This window comes from Orcinus orca, chromosome 9 (assembly GCF_937001465.1).
Source record: "Orcinus orca chromosome 9, mOrcOrc1.1, whole genome shotgun sequence".
Classification (NCBI taxonomy): Eukaryota; Metazoa; Chordata; class Mammalia; order Artiodactyla; family Delphinidae; genus Orcinus; species Orcinus orca.
Window position 1 is genome coordinate 89315237 of NC_064567.1, and position 13475 is coordinate 89328711.

General features: G+C 38.5%; 1 protein-coding gene across 3 annotated transcripts in view; it reads left to right on the plus strand.

Moving 5' to 3' along the window:
• PRKAR2B (protein kinase cAMP-dependent type II regulatory subunit beta) overlaps positions 1 to 13475 on the plus strand; it is a 111077-nt gene that overhangs the window by 20664 nt on the left and 76938 nt on the right. For all 3 annotated transcript variants that reach the window (XM_033439050.2, XM_033439049.2, XM_004263357.3), the window contains exon 2: positions 9850 to 9885. In XM_033439050.2, the coding sequence (XP_033294941.1) occupies positions 9850 to 9885 (36 nt within the window). The remainder of the gene's footprint in view (positions 1 to 9849; positions 9886 to 13475) is intronic.

A 13475-nucleotide genomic window follows, 5' to 3' on the forward strand; every position in this document is an offset into this window, starting at 1 on the left:
ACACTATACTACAAAGCTACAGTAATCAAGACAGTATGGTACTGGCACAAAAACAGAAATATAGATCAATGGAACAAGATAGAAAGCCCAGAGATAAACCCACACACCTATGGTCAACTAATCTATGACAAAGGAGGCAAGGATATACAATGGAGAAAAGACAGTCTCTTCACTAAGTGGTGCTGGGAAAACTGGACAGCTACATATAAAAGAATGAAATTAGAACACTCCCTAACACCATACACAAGAATAAACTCAAAATGGATTAATGACCTAAATGTAAGACTGGACACTATAAAACTCTTAGAGGAAATCATAGGAAGAATACTGTTTGACATAAATCACAGCAAGATCTTTTTTGGTCCACCTCCTACAGTAATGGCAATAAAAACCAAAAATAAATAAATGGGACCTAATGAAACTTAAAAGCTTTTGCACAGCAAAGGAAACTATAAACAAGACGAAAAGACAACCCTCAGAATGGCAGAAAGTATTTGCAAATGAAACAACAGGCAAAGGATTAATCTCCAAAATACACAAACAGGTCATGGAGCTCAATATCAAAAAAGCAAACACTCCAGTTAAAAAATGGGCAGAAGACCTACATAGGCATTTTACGAAGGAAGACATACAGATGGCCAAGAGACACATGAAAAGCTGCTCAACATCACTAATTATTAGAGAAATGCAAATCAAAACTACAGTGAGGTATCACCTCACACTTGTCAGAATGGCCATTATCAAAAAATCTAGAAACAATAAATTCTGGAAAGGGTGTGGTGAATAGGGAATCCTCCTGCACTGTTGGTGGGAATGTAAATTGATACAGCCACTATGGAGAACAGTATGGAGGTTCCTTAAAAAACTAAAAATAGAAGTACCATATGACCCAGCAATTCCACTACTAGGCATATACCCTGAGTAAACCATAATTCAAAAAGAGGCATGTACCACAATGTTCATTGCAGCTCTAGTTACGATAACCAGGACATGGAACCAACCTAAATGTCCATCGACAGATGAATGGATAGAGAAGATGTGGCACATATACACAATGGAATATTACTCAGCCATAAAAAGAAACGAAATTGAGTTATTTGTAGTGAGGTGAATGGACCTAGAGTCTGTCATACAGAGTGAAGTAAATCAGAAAGAGAAAAACAAATACCGTATGCTAACGCATATATATGGAATCTTAAAAAAAACAAAAAAATGGTACTGATGAACCTAGTTGCAGGGCAGGAATAAAGAAGTAGACATAGAAAATGGACTTGAGGACATGGGCTGGGAGGGCGAAGCTGGGGTGAAGTGAGAGTAGCATCGACATATATACGCTACTGAATGTAAAATAGTAGTGGGCTGGGGTAGGGAGGATGGGAGGGAGGCTCAAAAGGGAGGGGATATGGGAACATGTGTATGCATATGGCTGATCTGCTTTGTTGAGCAACAGAAACCAACACAGTATTGTGAAGCAATTATACTCCAACAAAGATCTATTAAAAAAAACCGAAAAGGGCTTCCCTGTTGGGGCAGTGGTTGAGAGTCTGCCTGCAGGGGACACGGGTTCGTGCCCCAGTCCGGGAAGATCCCGCATGCCGCAGAGCAACTGGGCCCGTGAGCCATGGCCGCTGAGCCTGCGCGTCCAGAGCCTGTGCTCCGCAACAGGAGAGGCCACAACAGTGAGAGACCCGCGTACCACAAAAAAACAGAAACAAAAAAACCCAAAAAACAAATGTCATTTGGAGTACTAAAGACTTGGGAAGTCCTTTAATTAATAAACCTGTTTTATTAAAAAAAAAAAGACTTAATGGCCAATAAGCCCATGGGAGGGTGCTCAGTATTTTTAGTTATTAAGGAAATTAACATTAAAACCACAGTGAGTTGCCACTAAACACAAGAATGGCTAAAATGACATACCTTATGTTAGCAAAGAGATAGAGCAGCTGGAAGTCTTGTTTATTTCCTATGAGAGTATGAAATGGTACAAAGCGTTAGGAAATCAGCAGGTTTTTATAAGGTTAAACATTCACTCACCTATGAACCAGCATTCCCACTCTAGGCATCTGCTTAAGAAAAGCAAATGTATATGTTCACAAAACGATTTGTATAAAAATATTTATAGAAGTTTTATTCACAGTAGCCCAAACTGGAAAAAAAAAAATCAACAGGAGAATGAATAAACAAATTGTAGTGCATTCACACAATGAAATACTACTCAGCAATAAAAAAGAACTATTGATCCTCTCAACAGTGAGAATAAATCTCACATTTATATGAAATTCACGGAACGGCAGAGCTAAGCTATGGTGGTAGAAATCCTAACAGTAGTTTCCTAAGGGATAGTGGGAATTGACGGTAAGGGGGCTTGTGGAACCTTTCCAGGGTGTTGGAAATGTTTTATATCTTGATTGGAGTGTTGGTTATATAGGTGTATGCATGTGTCAGAACTCGGCGAGTTGTGCATTTCATTGTATGTCAGTTTCACCTTGATTAAAAGTAAAACCGTTGGAAACATGGATGCTTTTGAAATTCTCTTTTCCACATTTTAATTGAGAAGTGTCATTGCTTTCTGCACTGATTATCTTGTGAAATTTTTCATTATTTTTGCTGGAAACTAGCATCTGGGTTACATTTTTGTAGTTTTGGGGCATAAGTGGGACTTATTTTTGCAGCTTGTACAAAAAGCCAAATGCCAGTCAGTCAAGGTCTACTGTTTTTTAAGTCTGTTTTACGTTTCAGCTGGTAATGTATTTTAATTTATGGGTTTCATAAATACAATATGTATATAAATTATCACTTACACTTGTCCAAATAATCTTTAAGTATTAGGGAATACCCTTATTGTACTAAGTTTTCATTAGCACTTTTCATTCAGTATTTGTTGAATCAAATACATATTATATCAAGCAGTGTTCTAGGCACTGGGGATACAGTAGTAAAACAGCCAAGGAAGGATACTGCCCTCTCAGTAGTGTACAAAAAAACACAGTAAACATAATGTACTAGATGTCTTCTGATAATGCTTGGAAGAAAAGAAGCAGGATGATGTGATTGAGAGGACCTGGAGAATGTTTAGAGAAAGGCTTCTTTAGGAGGAGACATTTGAGCTGAGCCTAGAATAGCAGGAACATCTTAATTCTGTGAAGACAAGGGGGAGGATTTGAATATGGTATTTTCTAAAACTGTACTTTTATGATTAGGCCAACCTTAATCACATTGCCCTGATTGTTTTCTCAGTCTTCATTTCAGAGCCCTTTATTTTCCTTAATTACCGTTTTCTGGGTCTGTTTTACTGTGACTTCAGGGATGTGTGACAGTTCAAACTCTCCGAGCTTTTGGTTTTCCTAGTATTGTTAGTGGTCTAGTCTGGAGTATTCACTCTTAAAACAAAACATTAGTTTCCATAAATCTGCTTCGCACATACATACTTGCACATACTTGATCCTATAAGTTTAGAAGAGACAGTTTTAGCATATGTGGAAGCAGAGATTGAATTGATGTAATTTTTTTTTAATTAATTAATTTATTTTTGGCTGTGTTGTGTCTTCGTTGCTGCACGCAGGCCCTCTCTAGTTGCAGCGAGCGGGGCTATTCTTTGTTGCGGTGCATGGGCTTCTCATTGCTGTGGCTTCTCTTGTTGCGGAGCACAGGCTCTAGGCATGCGGGCTCAGTAGTTGTGGAACGCAGGCTCTAGAGTGCAGGCTCAGTAGTTGTGGCGCACAGGCTTTAGTTGCTCCGTGGCATGTGAGATCTTCCTGGACCAGGGCTAGAACCCGTGTCCCCTGCATTGGCAGGTGGATTCTTAACCACTGTGCCACCAGGGAAGTCCCTGAATTGATGTAGTTTTGACAATGACCTTTCCCATCTCCTGCTTTTCTTCTGAGCCCACATTTTAAAATCCTAAAAGTATTTGGGAGCCCTTATCTCGACATTGGTCTTGCATCAGCTCTGTGTGTGGTTTTATATGCTTAGCTACCTTAGGACTCTGCTAGCTAAAGCTATATTTTTCTTCCTGTTCCTCAGAGGGTAGAATCCTCATGAATTCAAAAGTAAAGGTGGCTTCCCTGGTGGCGCAGTGGTTGAGAGTCCGCCTGCCGATGCAGGGGACACGGGTTTGTGCCCCGGTCCGGGAGGATCCCACATGCCGCGGAGCGGCTGGGCCCGTGAGCCATGGCCGCTGAGCCTGCGCGTCCGGAGCCTGTGCTCCGCAACGGGAGAGACCACAACAGTGAGAGGCCCGCATACCGCAAAAAAAAAAAAAAAAAAGGGACTTCTTAAGCCCGTGCGCCACAACTACTGAACCTGCGAGCCACAGCTACTGAGCCCACATGCCACAACTACTGAAGCCCACGTGCCCTAGAGCCCGTGCTCCCCGACAAGAGAAGCCACCACAATGAGAGGCCCATGCACCACAACGAAGAGTAGCACCAGCTCACCATGACTAGAGAAAGTCCGCGCACAGCAACGAAGACCCAACACAGCCAAAAAAAAAAAATTAATAAATTAAAAAAAAAAAAACAGTAGAGAATCAAGTTCCTTTGTAAGCAAAAGTAACTAGGAGTGTATTTTCCCCCTGTGGTAATAGTTATATTTTATGACCTCAGTATTTTAGAATATCAGTTATATTTTGAGGAGTTTGCTTTGTGAATAGAAAGAACAAAACTGCATCTTTTTAGTGGTCTTTAAAGCTGGCATTTTTTAAAAGCTGAATGTCTGTTTCATTTCATTCAGCCCTACCTGCAGCCATGCTCTGTGTGTAGGGTAGGTTGATGCCTGATCTCATGCTGTATAATCAAAAAGGAAGAAGAAAATTGGTCCCCCAAATGCCAGTCTCTCAAACAGTTCCCATCATGTCCAGTCAGAAGTACTGTGAGCAGATATGGCTTTAACAAAGACACAGAAAATATAGTCCTTTTCAATGTCAAAAATTAAACCTGTATAAAAAAGTTTGAAAATTATGCCTGTTACATTAATTAGCAAAATATTTCAGGTTTTGTTGTTGTTTATTTGCTTTCGTTGCTGTTGATATTTTAAAAAGTTAATTCTTCCTTGGTTCAAGGGTGAGCCTTATTTCAGTTTTAATTTTTGAAGCCCAGGCATAAGAGAAATTAATTTACTCTGAGCTAAGTATTTATTCTATCAAATATAATTAGTTAACATGGTTTCAATTGACATAATTTCTAGAATCTTTTATTTAGACAGCAGATTTGGAAAGTGTTTATTGCTAGAAAAGGCGACTCATAGGAGGCTAGGTGTGCTAATTATTGTGCTGACTCCAAGATTGCTGTGTACATCTCACTTCAGGGCATATGAAAACTCTTCTGCAAAAGTCCATTTAACCAGTGTGGCTCCAATATAGATAGGGTGGCTGTGTGTGTGTGTGTGTGTGTGTGTGTGTGTGTGTGTGTTTAATGACCATAAATCACAACTCAGCGCTCTTATTTCTTTAACCTGGAACTTCTCTCCCAGCATTATGCTCAGAGGTGCAAACTGTCTGCATGACTATCAACCTGGCTTTCCTTTCTGAAGGCCAAACTCATTGGTTCATGCTTTCAATTGACTGCTTTTGTTCTTATAGAATTTCTTAAGTTTTCTAGTTTTCTACGGAACTTCTCTTTTTACCTAAATTTTTCTGTTAGGGCAGCTGCGTGTGTGGCATAAGCCCTTGCAGTCATAGTATGTGAAAATACCCCCAACTTGGTCAAGCTCTTCAGAGGCAGGGACTCTGTCACATTCCCAGTGCCCGGCATCCACATCCAATAAACAGTGGAATAAGTGGGACAAGGAGACTTGCTCAGTTTACTTCACAGAGTTGATTGATTCACGCCACAGCTGTTTACTCAGTGCCTCTTATCTACCAGGCACTGCTTATCTTGGGCTTCAGGCATAAAGAGGTGAGAAGATAAGCAGGTCCTGCTGGCTCCGCGAAACTCCAGTCACAGGTGTGGGAGGCTGTTTTCACTGCTAGGAACAGAGAGGCTCATTCAGCTACCTCAAGTAGTAGAGAGTTTTTCCTGTAAGGATACTCCAGGATTAAAGAAGACTTGAATCAGTTATACTTCTGGGGGCTGAGGAATTAAGACCTGTCTAGTTTGGGAACTGATGGGATCTCTGGATAGACAAGCGCAAAGACATTCATAGGAACACAGGACTCTCCATATTGCGCTGGAATGGCGCTTGGGAGAAAGTCAAACCTACATAAACATTTCTGTATTTTTCCTTAGGATTCATTAAGATCTTAGGTTATATCTCCTTAAAATGTTAGGGGCGTTTAGTATATTCTTAAATCATATGTTTCTCCAGGCAGATAATACGTTTGCTATATTTTTCCTTCTATATTCTCCTAATGTGTGTGTGTGTGTGTGTGTGTGTGTGTGTGTGTGTGTAAATACACTTACAGAATATCTATAGAATAGGAAAATATAAAGGTGGAAACCAAGAGTCTGAGGAAACCTAACTTGACTTAGCACATTTTAAAGCATCATCTATTAACTTTTTTGTGAATTTGTGCTGCTGTTTACTTTGTATATGCAAAAAATGTAATGTTAAGATTGGTAATATTAGCTCATAGTAAACATCAGTCTCATATTTGAATAGGAATTTATAGTTTACGGGCACTTTCAAAGATGTTTATTTATTTTTTCATAAAACCCCCCTTGAATTACGGAGGGCAGATCTTACCTTGCATGTTTTTTAAATTGAGGATTTAGGTGAAAGTTATACGATTCATCCAAGCTTTCCGGGAAGGCGATGGGGCCAGCAGTGGAGCCCACGCCTCCTGACCCCCAGTCGGCGCCCGGTGGTGCGTCCTTCCTCACCTTCCTCCTGCTCCCCTTCCCTGTACTTGGGTTCCTGGGAGAGAAAACACCAGGCACCCCAAGCCCAGCTGCACATCGCTTTACTTACAGCAGAGTCTCCACCCTGAATCTCAATCTTCTTCCCCATTTTGGTAACTAAACTAAAAAGGCTAGAAAAATTGTGAAGGTTACTGTTAGCTTGCCAAGCGTTGGTACAGGAAACACTTGTGTTTCATCCCTGCAAGTGGATATGAAGGGATATGTTTTGAGGGATTGGAGTTTTGGTAATTTTGTCAAAACCCAGTGTTTACCTTAACTACTGGGTACCACATGCCTGGTGCCCCCATCTTCTTAACTGCCCAGTCCTGTGCCCCATTTACTATTGGGAAATGGAAGTCACAGTCATAGAACTCCTCTACGCACAATTTAAACATTGATATAATTTCTAGCAAAAATATAAAGGAGAAATGAGGCAATTTATAGTAAGTAAAATGTGTTTCAGCAGGTATGTGCTTACATGTACACAAGAAGACATAATGCACTTAGATTCTCCCACTTACACATAGAATCACTAAGAATATGAAAGCTGCAAATGTAGTCTGATCAGGTGTATTGTACCGGTTATTCAGATACCACAAGTGATACATCAGTGACATGATTTTTTGAAATGATGAGCATCTATTAGTAAAATTCCAAACAAAACAAAAATACCCCCCAAAACCCCCAAATTCCCCCCAACATTGATTTATGTTGTATTTGTGTTGTAGGAAATCTGATGTATATTAAAACTGCATATAATAATTGTATTTATGTATAAACAGTGTTAGAATTTAGGCTCAGGTGGTTATAAATTGACTCGTTTGCCAACATGAATGTCCAGTGGGATATGTGAAAGTAGTGCAGGACAAGAGTTTTGGGATTCATGACAGTTCTCTGTTGTATAGGATCGTCCTGTACGTGGTCTGTCAAATGCCAAGGATGTCTTCTGAATTATTGTGACAGTTGAAAAAATTGCTCCCACAACTTTAGAATACACCTCCTAGATGGTGATGCCACTTCGTTGAAAATCTCTGCCTTAAACACTTCAGAAAGACACAGGGAATTCGCCGGCAGTCCAGTGGTTAGGACTCCATGCTTTCACAGCTGAGGGCTGGGTTCAATCCCTGGTCAGGGAACTAAGATCCAACAAACCGTGCAGTGTGGCCAAAAAAAAAAAAAGGCACAGAAACCTAAGGGATCGCAAGGGAACAAAGATGTCCCAACATTTCAAACCAGAAGCTCACAGTGCTGTGATTTCATTGTCTAGAGAGACTAGAGGGGGAGGAGAGTGTCTGCTCTGTTTTTTGCCCCAAGGCTGAGATATGCTTTTTACCTTCATCTTGCCTTGGGCAGCCAGCACTATCTATTCTGCATTCCTGTGGTTGAAGTTTCCCCTGTCCTTGTAGCTTGCTGGGGAGGCTTTTTTTAGACTAGGTTCTGAAGGAGTTGTGCAAAAGGGGGTTGAAGGTGTCCAAGAAAACTGATGGAAGTTTTTTTGTGCGTGCGATATATAAAATATAACTACACTTTACCTGCTGAAAGGTTTTTATATAAGTAATTTGTGACTTTGCAGCTATATGGCTGAATTATTTTGGTATATAAGTAGTGGGAATTTTCTCTTGCTCAGTTTAGAGTATATAATTTTGCTATACATTATAGTGTTTTCATAATTGGGTTTGTGAATGATTTCACACAGTTAATCCTTAGTAACAATGGAGATCAATATGGAAGGAAATAATTACCTATTACGTGGTGATTTCAGGTGTCGGTATTTTTGCTTTCTGTTCTTGGTGGGGCAGCATTTTGGTGCTAGAAGTGCCTGCGTTGGAATTCTCAAGCTCTGCCACAGGGTGACTATGTGATCTAAAGCAAACTAATCCATATCTCTGAGCCTTACTGTAAAATGTTGTCATCAGTAATGTTGTGGTGCTGCTACTTAATAGAATGTTGCAAGGATTAGTGTGAAACATCTGACAGTTTTCTTCTAGTACTTATTCCTAAGCATCTGTATTTTTTGTGCTCTATAACCATAATGCTGACAAAAATTTTAAGTCTTCTTTTTTTACTTGACCTATTTCCATAGTGTAAACAGTCTTTATAATTACTGTTTTAAAAGTATTGAAGTATTAAAAAGTATCATAGTAGACCCATGACATCCTGCTACTAAAATATACAGTGTAATACATGATGTCCTTTCTGTATATAATATGAATTGTAAACTTACCTGCTTCTCTCAAGAAATAAAGTTTTTAAAAACCTAATGTCTTGAGATAACTGTAAGGTATCTATAAGCAAAACCAAGAAGAAACAACAGAGCTAAGTTGAATGCAGGGCGTGGGCCAAGGGTGGGCTTACCAGCTGAGCAATGCACTCCCATACACCAGCCTGAAATTGCAGCCTTCCACAGATAGATTTGTGTATCATAGACCTTTGGGTCGCACAAAAATTGTCAAAACCACAAATATACCATCCTTTACCTAATAATGATATCAGTATATGTGAGCATTTTTAGTTTTGTTTCCAAATATTTTCACTGTAAAAATGATGCTGTTGAATAGATGTGTGTGTGTGCGCACGGACGTGTGTGTATCTTTTTCCTTCTCTAGTAATACTTCTTTAGGATAAATCTCTTAAAAGTAGTTACTCTCTTAAAGGAGACACACCTTTTATGACACTAGATGTAATTGCCAAATTGTTTACAAAAATATTATATAGATTGGCACTGTCCCAGTTAAGTAGTTTCAGCCACACATAACTAGGGATTTTCATTTAAAGTGTGTTGGGGGGACTAATTTAACAGGTGAAATATTGATTTTAATTTATATTTCTTTGGCTACTAGTGAATTTAAACATTTAATTTTCATATATTAATGGTTTTTCTTCTTGCATTATTTATTCATTCATATCTTTCTCCTATTTAATTTATGGGATCACTTAACAATTTAGGTCATTTTCAGGGTTTTGGATAAATTAAAATTTTATCTAATCATATTATTCCGCTTTTCTCTTTCAGCTCCAGTAATAAACCGATTTACGAGGCGTGCCTCAGGTAAGTCTGATGATGGATTTTACTCACTAATGGTGACATTTTTAAAATGGATTGGATAAGAAGGTATGAAAAGAATAATTGCTATAGAGTAATAACTTACTTGTCAGTCATTTTCCCAGAAAACACAACCATCTGATAAAATCAAGAACTAGGAAATAATTGGAAATACACGCTGAGTGGCTAAACTTAAAACCACACTGTGCACTGAGGCTAATGGATGGAGACTCTTGCCCCAATTTGTTTATTTCTGCTCTTGATAAATTATTATCTACATGGTTATCTGGTTTGCCAGTCACAGTTTAGAAGAAGTAATTTAGAAGTTGGGTAAAGGACACTCTAGAAACAGGGAGGGATGGAGAGTTTTTAATAAAGGACAGGAAAACTCATAACACTCCGATATAAGACCTTGTCATCATGGGGTCCCATTCAGAATAGGAGCAAATTGCTTTATATTTGTTCCTGCCCCAGGGGCTATTGCTGTCCTAGAGATACCACAGTAACCTTCTGCATATTCACAGTGAGGGCGACCTTAACCATTGACAGGTGCTTAAATTTGGTTCACTATACTGGGCACCACCTGCATTACATTGGTGGGGAAGTAAAGCATTTCTATCCTAAATGAGTTTGGGAGCTGAAATGGATAAACTATTGTTTGGAAAATTCACTTCTGTGAAATACCTTCTTCTCTAAAGATAGAGGACAAGTGAAGTACTACCATGTTTGGTTTGAGAAAATGACTTTCTTTTATATATAACTGGAGTTTTTTGGTTGAAAAACACAAGAAATAATTTCAAACAGATCATCTTTGACATTTATATAATACAAATGAGTCATTTGTTTTATAAAATTACCTAATTTCCATCTGTGCTATATTATTAAATGTGTTTTAAGATTGAGTTTTATTTTTAATTTGTCAGCAGTTACTGGTATAATTTACTCTTATTATGTGGTGACCAGGTCTATAAGGAAAAAGACAGGGATTAGGATAATACGCTGTATTGTGATGGTACCTACTTTATCCTCCTGAGCTTTTTGTAATGTTGAGGCATATCTATTTTTAATGTTGAAAACAAAGTGTAGATTACAATGCCTTTCATGGAATGAGAGATTATGTCAGTAAGGCATCAATCAGACTTTATCCCAGAGTAGAGCTATCAAGAGTGATCATATTCTGGTGTAATATGTAGTCTTTCATGAGCAGTGGTGGAGACAGAGAGGAACAATAAGACAGAATCAGTAGTGAGATATCTTGTCTCTGTGATGTAAGATTCTTTCTGTAGGAACATAGTTAAGACTCTTAGAATAAATTGTCTCCCTTTCTGCCTCAAACTGACATGAGACATTTATTTCTGGGCAAATTCCATTAATATTTGTTTTTCAGTATACTTAGCATCAGTTGAAGGATCAGGGGCTCTAGTATATAGGTTCATTCTGAAACACCCTATTTCACTCCCCACCACCACTGTTGAATCTGTGTCCAGTGTATCTCAGCAAGATTGGCTGCAAATGTAGACAAGCTAGAATGCCGGCAAAGAAATACACGTTCAAGTCAAATGTTGCATTTATTCCAAGTGACAGGCAATAGGAAATGCCAGTGAAAACAACAGGGAGCAGTTCGATTTAAAGAAAAATGAAATGATACCACGTTCAGGAGTCATGTTGTAAAAGCCTTAAAAGGTGTAAATATTGTTACCCTAATAATATAACATGCTGGAAAGCACTATGAGAATGAATTTTGACATTAATTATTGGAAGGAAAAGAGAATTGACTTATGGAATACACCTGATGGGTCAGGCACTGTGGTAAGCATTTTATACACATTTTCAGTCTTTCAGGCAAGGGAAATAAAATTATATTTACTGCCTTGGATAAGAAGAACAATGGTCTTTGTCTAAAACTTTTTTAACAAAGAAAGCAGAAACTGTCTTAAGACATCTTGGGGAGGAAATTCTACAGTTCTCTTTGTTAATTTAATCTAGTGGTGAAAAGTAATTCAATGCAGTAGTAGACTTCAGTTTCTTTGGAAGTAGCATTTCCTGAACATAAAAATAGACATCTACTTAAAATAGGGAAATTCGTATCTGATAATTAAAAATATTTCTTAGGATATCTTTTTTTGATAAAGTTTTAATTCAGAAATACTTTTTCTTTTCAGAAGTAAATTGTAACTTTAAATTTGTAATGTGATACCTGTAATTTAAGGGGAAAAAAATAAGTCAACCAGATATGTAGGATACAAGAGTTTACTTCTTGATACAAGAGTTTATTTCTTACTCGTCTATTTTTTTTTAAATTTATTTTATTTATTTATTTATTTTTGGCTGCGTTGGGTCTTCCCTGTTGCGCGTGAGCTTTCTCTAGTTGCTGCAAGCGGGGGCGGCTCTTCACTGCGGTGCAGGCTTCTCATTGCTGTGGCTTCTCTTGTTGTGGAGCATGGGCTCTCGGTTCCCGGCATTCAGTAGTTGTGGCGTGCAGGCTCTAGAGCGCAGGCTCAGCAGTTGCGCAGGGCTTAGTTGCTTCGTCGCATGTAGGATCTTCCCGGACCAGGGATCGAACCTGTGTCCCCTGCATTGACAGGTGGATTCTTAACCGCTGTGCCACCAGGGAAGCCCCTTACTTGTCTATTTTTTAATAATAATTACAACAATAAGTACTGTATGTATACATTATAACAATAAATATACTATGTGTAGTGCTAGGTATTCAATCACTTTTGATTGAATGAAAATTTAAAAATAGTGTGTTACGATATATTCCTGATTTGACTGAGTTTCCTACATCTTTGAGGTTTTGGCTTTTGATATTCATACCGCACCTATCAAAAGTAAATATTTCAACCTGAATACTTCAAACAAAACATTTCTCCCTTTTATACATTTTTCTTTTGTTATGGTTCATGAGGATGAGGGCAATGTTTATATTAAGGATGTGTTTAACAAATACATAATTTCAGATCATTTTTATAAATAACACTGTTTCTGCTGAACTCTCTTCATGTGTTTTCAGTGCCTGCCCACAAACCTGTTGGTTTTTATTTCTATAAGTAAAAGGAATCAGTTTCACTCAGTATTTTCAAACAAAATTCATTCCTAGAATATTAAGAGTTTGTAGCGGTTTCAGGGTTTCATAAGTTAGTTTTCCACTTGGTTCAGGAATGAAAGGCATGTAGTGGAGTGTGATTAATGGATTAAAACAGGTGGGCATTTGGAACAGTAGGGTCTTGCTTTATATGGTAGAGAGGATAAGTTCTACAAAACTTATGATGATGAAACTGTCAGATTTTTTTTTTTTACATCTTTATTGGAGTATAATTGCTTTACAATGTTGTGTTAGTTTCTGCTTTATAACAAAGTGAATCAGCTATACGTATACATATATCCCCATATCTCTTCCCTCTTGGGTCTCCCTCCCTCCCGCCCTCCCTATCCCTCCCCTCTAGGTGGTCACAAAGCACCGAGCTGATCTCCCTGTGCTATGCAGCTGCTTCCCACTAGCTATCTATTTTACATTTGGTAGTGTATATATACACATGTCACTCTCTCACTTTGTCCCAGCTTACCCTTCCCCCTCCCCGTGTCCTCAAGTTCAT